Source organism: Corvus brachyrhynchos, unplaced genomic scaffold (genome assembly GCF_000691975.1).
Source record: "Corvus brachyrhynchos isolate BGI_N302 unplaced genomic scaffold, ASM69197v1 scaffold338, whole genome shotgun sequence".
NCBI classification, from domain to species: domain Eukaryota; kingdom Metazoa; phylum Chordata; class Aves; order Passeriformes; family Corvidae; genus Corvus; species Corvus brachyrhynchos.
The window spans coordinates 836,891-849,605 of NW_008239334.1; the positions used below are offsets into that span (position 1 = coordinate 836,891).

The window sequence follows — 12,715 nt, forward strand, 5'->3', positions numbered from 1 at the left end:
ATGAGGAAGGGACAGGGATGGGATGGGGATCGGGATGGGACAGGGATGGGACAGGGATGGGACGGGGATGGGACGGGGATGGGGACAGGGGCGACAGGAAGCAGGGATTGGGATGGGATATCAGCGAGAATCACCCATCAGGGGATCAGGCTGAGGGCAGCTCCCAAAAATTCCCCCCATGCTCAGCAGAGCCCGTGCTGCCTCCCCGCTGCGGGGTGTTGGCACAGGGGTGAGCAGCGTGCCCGAGGCACCTCAGCAGCCATCAGGATTTTGAAATAAATTAATTATGCATGAGTTAAGGCCGAGACACTCATCGTATTAGTTTTTAATTATTTCATATTTGCTCTCTTAGAGGCTGAAAAAACATCCTTTGGAGAGAGACGCTGAGGTTTGAAAGGTGCTTTTTGCCTGAGGGCAGTTCTGAGACAGCCGTTTTTGAACAACTTTGGCTTTATAAATAGAAACCTGGCTGCTCAGAGCTGCTTCTTGCTGCTCCCGGGGGGCAGAGGAGAGGCGTCTCTGCCCAGGGAGGCTGCTCAGAAAGCCCACGCTGAGCTCAGCTCCCTCCTCGTGCTGGTGCAAAGCCAAAGGACTCTGAGTTTTGTGCTGGTCATTTGTGGGGGAGTTGGTTTTGCTGCAAGAAGGAGAGTTACACTCTGAGTAAACAGCTCAGCCCACCTCTAATGAGGGGTTGCAGTTGCTCCCTCTTGCACTGCCGTGAGTGGACAAGTTGGCCCATCCAGGGCTCCTGTCCAGGGTGGTTTGTGAGCCTGAGAACAACCCCAGAGCAGTTTCTGTACTTGTGTGAGCCACTTAATCTGTCCTGCTGGAAAGAGAAGGATTGATTGGAAGAGAGAAGAAGCACGACCTGAAATAATATTGTAAAACACCTTTATTGGTTCACTGTAGGACTGGAAGTACAAAAGCTTCCAGGTAAAACTCTGTCAAATGAAAAAGATGCACAGGAAAAATGGTCAGAAAGCTGCTTGTGAATTGCAAACACCCAGTGCTAAATAGCAAAACTCTCAGCTGGGCAAGAAATCCTTCCTGGTGTCCTGTGTTGCCTCACCACGCCTGGGACTGCTCTGGTTGGTGAGGAACCTCTTCCCAGCTCAGCTCAGGGATGGTTTGGGGCGAGGCTGCGCTCCCGCAGCCGCCCTTGTGCGTGTCGGGGTCCTGGGCAGCCCCGGCCTGGGGCACGAGGCCGCTCTGCCCGCGGGCTCCAGGGAGGAGCTGGCTCTGGGCTCTGTGGGGGCTGGCCGTGATCCCACCCTGGAGGTGCTGGGCCCCAGGGCCTGCTCAGGAGTCCTCAGCTACTGTGGGCGCTCAGAGCTGAGCCTCACCCCTCTCTAGCAGCTCCCCCTTCAAAGCCCACGCAGACATGGGAGCCAAAACCTCCTGGAGCTCCTTATCCAGGTGGTGAAAGGTGCGGGAATAGTCCTACAGCGCTCCTCCCTCTCGGGTTACTGCACTGCTGATTCTGCTTATCTGGGAGCGCTTCCTTCCTTCCAGATGCTTCAGGGAGACACATTCCCGTACACTTCAGGGGGTTCTTTAAAAAAGGCACCATTCGATGTTTTTAATGCTTTTGAACAGAGAAAAGCCACTGCATTCACCCCTCCCCTTTTTCTAGCTCATAAATGTTTTAACTCGCATTATCACTAATCACTGCTGACCAAATAATAACAAGTGAAGGAAGGAGTGACCAAAACCAGTGATTGCTTGCTCTGGAAATAGAAATGGAAGGAGAAGGTTTAGATCTGCTTTTCCAGGACCCCTCTCACTGGGGCCAAGTCCTGGGCAGCCCAGGGGTTGGACCCCCTCGAGGAGCTGTTGGCCACAGCCTCAGTGGGAATTTTGGGGTGCTCTCGGTGCATTCTTGACCTGCACAGCCTCGTGCTGCTCCCCTGCCTGGGGGGCCCCAGCTGTGCCCCCTCTGAGCTCAGCAGCAGCGTCCAGAGGCCCCAAGGCCATCCCAGAGCCGTGTGAGAGGAGCCCAGCTCTGCACCCCCTCCTTGCAGAGGCCTCTCCTCTCGCTGCCCAGGCAGATCCTGCTCCCAGTGTCTGTCAGTGGGAGCTCCCAGCTCCACAGCCCGATCCGAGGTGACAGTGCCAGGGGGGAGGCGAAGGGAAAGCATCCCAGGAGCTACTGGGCAGCCTGGGCATCCTGCTCCCCCTCGTGCGGGTTCTTGCCGTCGTTCTGGATCATCCGCACGATGTGTGTCAGGTCCAGGCTGCGCGTGAGGATGTCCAGAAGCATCTCATCCTTCTGCACGCCCTCCATGAACTCCTCCAGGGACAGCTCACCTGCAGAGCACGGTCACAACAGCTCTGTCAAACCCCGCAGCCTCGCTCCTCCCCACGCCGCCCTCGCAGCTGCCCCCAGGACAGGTACAGACCCTGAAATTGGGGTCTCAGCGCTGTGTATTGTACCCCAAATGCCACCACAGATCCCCACCCAGGAGGAGAAGTGGGCGGTGTCCCCTCGGGCAGCCCAGAGGGGAGGGGGAGCTCAACCTTCACAGGGAGCCCCCCTCTGCCAGCTCTCCCTGTCCTGGTGTTTTGGGACATCCAGCAGCAGGAGTTGTTCTGGCAGCCTGGAGTGCAGGTAAGGGGGAAGGCAGGAGCAGTGGCACTGCCCAGGGAAGGTCCTCACCATCTCCATTTATGTCGATTTTGTTAAACACCATGTCTGTGAACTCCTCCGCCGTCATCGTCTCGTTGCAGCGGTTGATGGATCGAATGGCCTGGAGGGAGCGAGGGGCACAGGGAGTTACTGAGTGCTCTGCAGGTTTGTGTGTCCATCAGAACAAGTCGCCAAGTGACCAGACATGAAAGGCCAAACTCTTTTTCAGGGCTAAAACTTGTTTTCAGGCAGTTAGGCTTTGAAAGGAATAAGTTCTGTCTAAAAAACTGGAGATTAAAATCACCTAAAAAGGCGATCAATGCTTTACAAGATTTAGTGGGTGTGCTGGCATAAGCCAGGAGCCGGTCACCTCTGAAAACTCTTAGATTAAATTCAAGTGCTTATCTCAGCCCCAGTTTCAGTGAACAGCATTAAGCAGCCTGCCAGGAGAGGACAAGGGGCTGCTGGGTGTCCGAGGGGGCGTGGGAGGCAGGTCCAGCCGAGGAGGCACCCGCTGGGAGCACTGGCAGAGGAGAGGCAGCAGGTTTGGGCAGTGTCTGCTAATCCACCATGGAATTCACGGGGTTGGGAGCTCCTGTCACAGCCTCCCTGTCTCCCTGCACCCAGTGCCCATCTGTGGCAGGAAAGGAAAAGCTGAGCCCACTCACTTTGATGATGTTCAGCAGCTCAGCCCGGTCAATGCAGCCATTCCCGTCCACGTCATAGAGCTTGAAATACCACCTCAGCTTCTGATCCACCTTCCCCTTCAGCACCAGGCTCAGAGCTGCCACATATTCCATAAAATCTATGTAGCCGTCCTAAAAGCAGAAGTTTAGAAGCTATGGTGAGATTAGAAGCAGAGAGGCAGGCAGTAAGTGATTTTCCTGGTCACTTTTGGAAGTCCCCTCTGGAGCTGCTCCCTCCGCCCTGAGACCAGGGGCTTGTGGAGCACAGTGGTTAAAGCCAAGGTTCCACCTAATCTGCACAGACATGTCGTAGAATCATAGAATTACAGAATCGTTAAGGCTGGGAAAGGCCTCTAAGATCATCCGGTCCACCTTGGACCGTTACAGGTTGGGAAGGCACTGGGTGGGTGGACCGGGCTTGGGGACTGAGAGCTGGGCTGTGCTCAGGGAATTAACACATGCGAGGCATTAATTACCAGCCCAAAGCAGTGGTAATTCAGAGGTCAGAGAGGTTCATGTAGATGAACCCTGATACGTTACCCAACCTCGTCCTGCCTGCACACACCTACAGCTCCTTGCTCCTGCAAGGGGGTCTCATTTCCAGGAGAGGAGTAAAATCAGGAGTCACCCCAGCACGCTGCTGACATCTCGGGCTGGGAAGGTGTTTCTCTGTCCTTGTGCCATTTCTGTACCTGCTCCACGTTTGGTCACGTCCAAAGCACAAACACTTTTATCTTTGACTTTCCTGCTGGGTGTTTGCCCACCCAGCTCACACCACGGTGTTTGAGACGTCCAGCTGGACCCAGGGTGGTGGCACCACTGCAAAGCTGCTGGGATGAGCTCACAGGCCACCAAACTTCCCCCAGACACTGCCCGTGATGCTCACAGCTTCCAGAAGGTTGCTGAAATGCCTCCTGCCCACCACAGAGCGTTCCATGGAACTTTGAAGGGAAATGGTTCTTGCTGTGGCTTGTGGCACTTCCTGGAAGTGCTCAAAAGCCGTGTGGATGTGGCACTGGGGACACGGTTCAGTGGTGAACCCGGCAGAGCTGGCTTAGCAGCTGCATTCAATGATCTTAGAGGCCCTTTCCAGCCTTAATGATTCCGTGATTCCCGCTACAAACCAGGGGCAGAGCATAAGCCAGGATTTTGTCAGTGAACAAAGCCACGGCCCTGCAGGGCCAGGGCCGGTTCCAGAGGAGATCATCTGCTTTATCCCGCTGCTGCCGGAGCCAGATTAGGTATAAATAGCTACTAAGCCCCTTTCCCAGCAGGATTTCCTGTGCATCAATTCCCTTTTCAGGAGTGCATTCAAGCACAGGGCAGTGAGCAAGGTAAAGGCCAAGGCACAAACCAAACACCTGAAGGATTTAGGGCCTGATTTGCATTTTTGTCAATGGGATTAATACCACTAAGCCCTTTGGGTTGCCATAAAATAAATTCCTCATCGCTCAGGAGGTGCAATTTCACATCATTTACAAGTAGAGGAGGATGCTGTTTCCTGTTGGAGACACAGCGTCCATCTGCTTCCCTGGCACAGCTCCCGAGCTGGGGGAGCAGCATTCCCAAATACCTGCTCTGGGACTGCCTTCCCAAATACCTGCTCCAGGACTGCCCCGCCCCAGGGGTCCAGCACAAAGCCTCTCCACAGGGAGCCCGAGCTCCTTATCCCATGGCAGGGAGCACATGGAATAAAATCAATCCCACTGCAATCCATTTACAGCTTCAAACAACGCAAACAGCCCCGATCTGTTCTGCGGACGGTGGCTCGTGCTGTCCCTGCATGAATGCAGCCCTTGTCCTCACACCACTGAGTCCTTACTGTCACAACATCCAGTGTTTAAGGATTAAAGGGCACTTCATTTTAAAGGGATCAAAGACTGCCAGATAAAACCCCACTGTTTTAAAAGGAAAATATCAGTTCTGGGAGGTGTCTCTGTGTTTTCGCAGAGCAGGCAGTGGGTGAAGAGCTTTTCCTGGCATTTTTCACGTTCCAGAACTGATTCTACAATTTATGAGGCCACAGTAAATCAGGCTGTACATAGTCAGAACCATTTCTCTCTCACACCCACCCAGCCCCAGCACACGGGATCCCAGGGCGCAGACACGGCCGATCCCTGCGCAGCCGAGTGGGAAGGACAATATTTACCTTATTAAAGTCAAATGTCTCAAACATTTGCTCAACGTATTTGTTCGCTGCTGGACTCAGGTTTTTCAAGCCAAAAAACTGTTTGAACTCATAGAGGGTGAGCTGGCCAGAAGGACACTCCGTCATGAACTTCTTGTACCACTGGTGGCACTCGGTGGTGCTCAGCTCCTCCACGGTTTTCCCGTCCATGTTCCCCATCTCCACACCAAGTGCTGGTCCCTTTGCAGCTGAAAATGGAGGGTTTGTGAAATTTAGGAAAAAAATTTCACAATTCTGCTTCTTGCCTTCAAAGTCCAGACGTCCCCAGCACTGCAGGGGTCAGAGCATCAGGAAAGCCCGAAGTGCCTGGTGCTGTACAGGTTCCGTGGTGGTGATGGACACGGGAGACTCGTCTTCCTGGGAAAACCCGAAAGCACAGAACTCCCTTTGGATGGGAAGGTGACATTTAAGTACCCAGCAAATCCCTCCCCAGCCAATGAGGCTCAGGGGGGGGTGGTGGGCTCCTGCCAGGCATTAAGAGGTCAGGGTTAAAATAGAAAAGAGGTAAAATGGGGAAGTCTTGCAGATTACAGGCCCAGCAGAAGATTAGGAGGGTGGAATTTTCTCTGTGATGAGCTAATCTCTTAATCCACTTCATTTATCAGTTGGGGGGGGCTGGTGTCACATGAGCAACAACTTTTGCACCAGCACCAGAGTAAGAAGAAAGAGAGAAAACCACACTGGATCCTCTGTGCTGTTACTGCTTTTTGCTTTCCCTTCACCTCACTCTGCCAGAGGATTCCAGAGGGGCTCTAGAGCCTGGAATTCAGGGAGGGAGAAGTGCCACTTCAGTCCTGGAAGGGGTGACCAGGAGGGTGAATTTGGGGTGAGGAGTCAAATATAGAAACATAATTGCTTTGAATGGTAAAGGTTTAAGTGCTTTAATTGCAGACAGCAGGGATGGGAAGGGCCCTCTCCCCCCAGCTACAGGGTCCCGTGTCCAGTCTTGGCCCTGCTAATTGAGTGGTTTTTCCTCAAAGTTGTCCCGCACTCTGCTCATCCCAGGAGTGTGTCCTGGCTGCTGTGTTACAAACTCAGCTCACACCAGTGGAGTTAAATGCAGATTCAATTTTCACTGACGATGGGTTACCATGAAAAATTCTCCATGTCAATACAGCCAAATCCAATGCTGTTTTCACTTTGACACGCAGCATTCTGAGAAGGACTCAGGAATAAAATATCCCCAGAAAGCATCATGGGCCAGGTCCTTGGCTAGAAATTAATGGATGTGACTCCTGGGTCTCTCCCACAGAGAGTTTGTCCATAACACATAGTTTATACCTGACAACTGTAGTTACCTAACAAGTAAAAGAGCCCAGTGTTGCTTCTGCACCAAAGTAAATTAGGAATAACTCTACTAAAAAAAGCAGCATTACACAATCATAAAACACCTATGGAAAAGGAATTAAGCTGAGGAGCACTAATTGGATGTGCTAATTCTGTGCTCGCCGCCAGGCCCCTGTTGTGCAAGGTGAACCTTCAGTGATGCCCTGAGCTCCAGCCCAGCCTGTGCCGAGGCCAGAGGAGCTGGGCTGGGTGGCCACTCACTCACTCAGTGCCCTGTGCTGTGACACCCAGTGCAGCGGGCAATAAATGGCAGGACAAGTTGGACAAGGTTTTTAGAGCAAAATCCACACTGCATATTTTTCTGGGGAGCAGTGGCCCAGCGTCCCCACCCATCCCTCGGCGCAGTGCTCGCTGCTGGCCGTAGCTCACACACTGCTGGGACGTTGAGGTCACGCCAGCTGCTGTTTCAGTGCTTTATTGCCTGGGCTCTGCTGCTCTCAGCTATGGTTTTCTGCCGTGCATGGATCTCCACTTCATGATGTTGGCGTTCTCCACGTCGATCTTCCTCCGGCAGTGGTCGGTGCCCTCCTGGAAGCGGGCCCCGCAGAAGGGCTTCTGCATGGTGCAGAAGGGGGCCAGGGAGGTGGAGCACTCTGGGCGGTAGAAGACGAAGTCGAAGGAGCCGAGGGGACGGCCCCCGGTGTGGGCAACAAACGGGACAAAGCGAGAGCCCAGAGGAGGAGCTGGAGGCGGTCGGTTCCTCGGCATGGGAGGTGTGTTGGTGACCTCTGGCATTGCTTTGGCCTTCTCCATTCCCTCGGGTCTTGTGTGGTCTTTGCCAGGGGCTTCTGGTGTTTTAGCCACCTGTGGAGCAAAAGATCCAGAAAAATGTGTGGCAATTGCCCCCACCCTTCACCATCCCCACCAGGAGAGCCTGGGAAGCTCCTGCAAGGGCAGTGGGGGCAGTGTAAGTACTGAGGTGTCAGCGGGTTACACATCCTAAGCCAAAAATCTGAGGTGGTGCTGCTTAAAGAGAAAGGGAGTTTAAACTCAAATGATGTCCTGGAAATACGGAAGTGACTTTAGACAAATGCTGAGAAAGACAAATGATGAGGCACAAAGGACTTGCTTGTCTCTTGACTCTTAGTTACAACAGTGATAAATGCCAGCAGCACACGCTCCTGGTAAAGCTGTCACCAAAGCACAGCCATGGCAAACCTGCCTTGAAAATGCTTCAACACAATCTGACGCAGGAGGATGCAGCAGTGGTGGCAGAGCCTGACACTGTCCTTTGGAGCATCAGCTCAGCAGCTCTGGGTGCCTCTGCAGGGACCTCACGCCACCCTCCTCCCAGAGCCTCCTCCTGCTCTGGGAATTGCTCTCAGTGGATCTCCAAGCAGGTTTTTCCCCCAGAAATGTGATCGTTTGGCCTGAGCATTTGCAAGAACCCTTTGCAGAGGAGGGGGGTGGACATGAGCCCCAGGACACACATGGGGTCACCTGTGACCCATGGCTGCTGCAGGGCTGTGCTTGATGGCAGAGATATTTCTGCTGCTGTTACCTAAGCATGACTCAGGTATCTTGTTTTCACTGACGACACCTCTGTGCGAATGGAAACTGGCTCTTCCCTCAGCAATAAGCGGCTCTACTCCTACCTGTCCTAAATAAACACTTTGCTGTTTGCTTATTTTTAACCTTGTAAAGAGGTTTCCTGCTTTCCGTGACGTACCCGGTGCTATTTCTGCTCCCTGACTCCTAAACCTATTAGGAGGGGAATGCCCACAAATTGTTTAGAAATCTCCTTAAAGCCTCTGAGGGGAATCACCAGATCCCTACAGGTTCACCATCTCTTTTTGTCACTCATTTCCCCAGGGGCAGCCTGGAAGGCGGGACCTCAGCACCCAGGGGCTATTTCAGCAGTTGCTGCTGCAAGGAAACCTCAGTCCATTTTTCCCCAGGGGTAATTAATGGGATTTTGACTCCTGAAAAGCAGATTTTATACCACCACTGCCATTTCAGTGAGGTTTGTGTACCCCTGCTCTGGACTTAGACTGTTCAGAAACTGCTGTTTTCACACACGTGTGCACTGGTAGCTCCCGGCCATTCTCACTTTGGAAGAGACAAGTACACACACGACTGTGCTGCTGCCTCTGCACCCACCCAGCAGGAGCACTAAAGGCATTAATCCCCTGTATTTGGGGCGTGGAGGGGAGGCTGGAGCTGCCTTGGCAACCCAATTGCTAAGTCATGTAGATGCCTTCAAGATGAGCAAGCCTCGCTGGGCGCTGGAGCCCCGACAGTCATTCCAGTGACAGGCAGAGACTGAGCCAGGGCGTGCTGAGCTTTGGGCTCTGCTCCTGCCATGGGGCTCGGCTGCCCCCGGTTCCTGCTTGTCCTCTGGGGCACCTGAAGGTTTGCAGGAACATCCTCCCTGCCCGGGTGAATGCGCCTGCTTGCGTGATCCCTGCCGTGGAGGGAAGCACCAGCTTAAGGTCCCAGTGCTATTTATGGCATTGCCAGCGCTCCGTGCCTGAATGAAGAGTCCCACATAATCCTATTGCACCCATTCCTATGCAGACAGATCCCTAATCCCTTCCAAACTGTCTGATGTCTGTCAGAGCAAATCCCACAGGTGGGTCAGAGGGAAAGGCTGGTTCAGTGATCAGGGAGGCAGGAAGGGCTCAGTGGTGCTCCCCGGGCAGGACTTCCCTGGGCAGCTGCTGGAGCCCATCCTGTCCCTGCTCAGGGACTGTCCCCACGCCGGCAGCTCCTCACCTGTCCCCCTGGGGCCATCCCAGGAGCCATCCCAGGAGCCATCCCAGGACTACCACGTGTGGTTTGCTCTGAGCTCTCGGCACCACGGGGGCAAAGCCGGCTGACAGCAGCAGCGGGATTTGCGCAGCAGGGATGGGATGAAGCATCACGCTGACATCACTGGGACCTTGTCGTGCTGGTCACCCTCAGGGCAAGGATCTTCAGCTCACAGGAAGGGGACATGGTGAGACATGTCCCTCCTGCCAAGCTGTGAGCCTGGGACACCCACCTGTGAGGTTTTCTCAGTGATGGAGGCCCTGGAGTGTGGGTCTGTCGGGGGTGAAGCAGGAGGCGGCCCTGCCAGCGTGGGCAGGGCTGGTTGTCAGGGCCGTCGGGGTCATTGTGAGCACAGGGGCCGTTGTGACCGTGGGGGTGGCACAGGGTGCTGGATGTCACAGGGGTGCCTGGGCTGAGTGGGGCAGAGGGTGCAGGGGCTCAGCCATGGGGACCAGGATTTACCCTCTCCTGGGACCCACCTCTGCTGCCTGGAGCACGGCCGGGCTCTGCAGGACGCTCTGCTGGCCCTGCCACCCCCAGCTGCCCCTGTCGTCATTGGCACGAGCTGGTTCGCTGTCCATGAGAGCCGTTTGCTGCTCTGCAGCCACACCTGAGGGTTTCTCTTCCCTGCTCCAGGTCCAGCCAGTGCTGCCCTCACTGTGGAAACCCTTCTCACACCCGTGAGTGCAGCAGGAACGATCCACAGCTGAAGGTGCAGCTCCTCACCCTGATGCAAAAGCAGATTGTTCTGGGGTGTTTACCCCCGTTGGGATCAAAGGCAGCCTCACACTGCGGAGTGTTACATCACAGCAGTGCTCACATGGCAATTTCTATGCCATAAAATCTGCTGGAGATCTTCCAAGCGCCTTCCTGAGCTTTGTGCCCAGCCCAGCCCAGCCCACCAGTCCCTTTAGCTGTGTGGCCTCAGTCACTCAGGACTGACAGCTATCCTTCCTTAAAAATACAGCCAAGCCACCAAACCTGGCAACTTTCCTGTTTCTCTGGAGTTTGCACTTCACAGAAGTCGCCGTGCCCAGCAGCACACCCAGCCTGCTCCTCGTGCTGCTCCCGAGCTTTTTCTGCCCTTCTGAGGAGAGGTCTGTGCTTTGCTGGGAGGCGGAAGGTAAAGAACAAACATCTTTCACCTGGAACAAACAAATGGGAGTGTGCACAGGAGCCCTGGCAGAATTGTTGAGCAGCTGGTGTTCAGTGGGATAATAAATTCACCTCAAAATCCCTTCATGTTGTGAGGGTGATGTTTTCCTGCACTCACCACCCAGGGTGAGGCAGGAGCGCTGTTGGTGGGGTGGCAGGGGCAGGGCCGTGGCAGCCCCGGCCCCGGGGCTCAGGAACTCCTCGGAGCAGTGTCAGGGAGCTGAATCACCCCTTCTGCTCACGCAGAGCAGCGCTGCAGCCCCGCAGCCCCTTTGAAGTCTCCTTGCTGTAATGAGATTTTGTGGGACACCTTTGTGCATGAGCCCAGGCTCTCTCATTCCACAGGATTTTATTGGCTTCGCTTCTTAAAACAGTTCCTCTTCTCCTTCCCTTTTCCATGACTGCCTCTCTTTGTGTCCTGTTCCATTTGGTCATTCAAGGACTGTGGATATCAGCGAGCACTTTTGCCTTGCCTGTCTTGTAGAGATACTGTGTCCTTTGTCTTTCCAGCAGGGAGTGGGTCCTTCATTCCACCTGATTTCTGCTTTCGAGAGGTCCCAGGGAATTTTCTTTACATGCCACAGATTGGACTCGGTGATCTCAGAGGTCTTTTCCAACCGAACTGATCCTGTGATGCTGCGATGCTGCCTGAAGCTCAGCAGGATGCAGCTCTGCTGTTTCCCAGTTTCCATCCCACCACCACTCCTCCCCGCAGGCAGGACAATCCCTTCTCCTGCCACCCCACTAAAGCCGGTCCCTGCTGAGTGCCAGGGCGGGTGCCAGTCCGCAGCAGCGTTTCCGTCTCACAAACAGCACTTAAGATAACTGTCAGGAGAGTCCCACTAATTGCAGGGCACAAAGCCACCCCTGCTCCAGGAGCGGATTTGGGAGCCGGGAGCGGGCTGCCCGCTGCAGCCAGGGAAAGGCATCCGACCAGCGGGACGGAGCTGCGGCCCGGGTTAAATCCCCTGGAAAACGCTTTAAATCATTACAGCTCCTCTAGCACAACCACGGGATTGAATTTTAACTTTTTAATTCTCATTTTCCTTCCCCATTTCCCATTCATAATTCACTTTATTTAAGTGCTGCCTCACAATCTGTGCCACGATTAGACTTCCCTTTTGGAATATCATAGCAGTGCTCATTTTTCATTCCTCAAGGGGATTTAATGTGTTGCTCTAATTTGTACTTTAAGGCAAAAAAAGAAGACACTTTCCACAAGAAAAGCATCATTTCAAAGTAATTACATAAGTGATATTTATCACTGAAAAAAGAAATCTATATTGTTTTCACTCTCAGAATGTGGTAGAGAGAGAAAGAGATATAAGACCTTAACCTGAAGCTGGGAGCTGTGTTTCAGAGTTAATGTTTTGACAACTATTTGGGGTTTAAAGTTCTCCAGAATTCCCTACATTTATTAGTAGCTAGTGTTACTCATTAACTCTCAATTTTTACTTGTATGGCACAAAAAATCGTTAGCAGTGCTAGAAATTTGCTTTTGTACCTGAAACTAGAAATGGTTTGGGGTAAAGTCCCACTGGCTTTAGGGTTTTGCATCGAAAGCACTCAGACCCTCGGAGCACCCCGGTCTCACCGGGTGTTTCTGGCCTTGCCGGGGAAGCCGGGGCTCAGCAGAAGGTGAACGGACAGAGAAACAAAGGAGAGAGAGAAAAACCAAACCCTTCGAGGGTTCGGACCGAGGGAACGGCCGGAGCTGCGTCAGGAGGTTTGGGGAGGATATCAGGGAAAGGTTCCTCATCCAGAGGGTGGCTGAGCACTGGACCAGGCTCTCCAGAGCGCAAGGAGCGCTTGGACAAAGGTGTCAGGCACAGGGTGGGATTTCGGGGTGTCTGCGCAGGGCCGCAGCCGCGCTGGGATGATCCCCGCGCATCCCCTGCGGCTCAGGTCACTCCGTGACTCTCACACCCGACCGCTCCCGCTGTGGCCGCCCTGATCACACAC

The 12,715-nt window shown here is 53.9% G+C and overlaps 2 protein-coding genes across 2 annotated transcripts in view; one reads left to right on the forward strand and one right to left on the reverse strand.

Moving 5' to 3' along the window:
* Positions 1–874: 874 nt before the first annotated feature.
* GUCA1A (guanylate cyclase activator 1A) lies at positions 875–5,894 on the reverse strand. Its single transcript, XM_008638956.2, has 4 exons — positions 5,462–5,894; positions 3,295–3,444; positions 2,657–2,747; positions 875–2,307 (listed from the first exon to the last, which is right to left on the reverse strand). The coding sequence occupies exons 1-4, from the start codon at positions 5,657–5,659 to the stop codon at positions 2,147–2,149; spliced, it is 600 nt and encodes a 199-aa protein (XP_008637178.1). The 5' UTR covers positions 5,660–5,894; the 3' UTR covers positions 875–2,146.
* A 2,460-nt stretch (positions 5,895–8,354) lies between these two features.
* The window catches only part of CUNH6orf132 (chromosome unknown C6orf132 homolog), a 20,838-nt gene continuing 16,477 nt past the window's right edge, over positions 8,355–12,715 (forward strand). The window contains exon 1 of the mRNA XM_017741101.1: positions 8,355–8,363. Coding sequence (XP_017596590.1) covers positions 8,355–8,363 — 9 coding nt within the window. The remainder of the gene's footprint in view (positions 8,364–12,715) is intronic.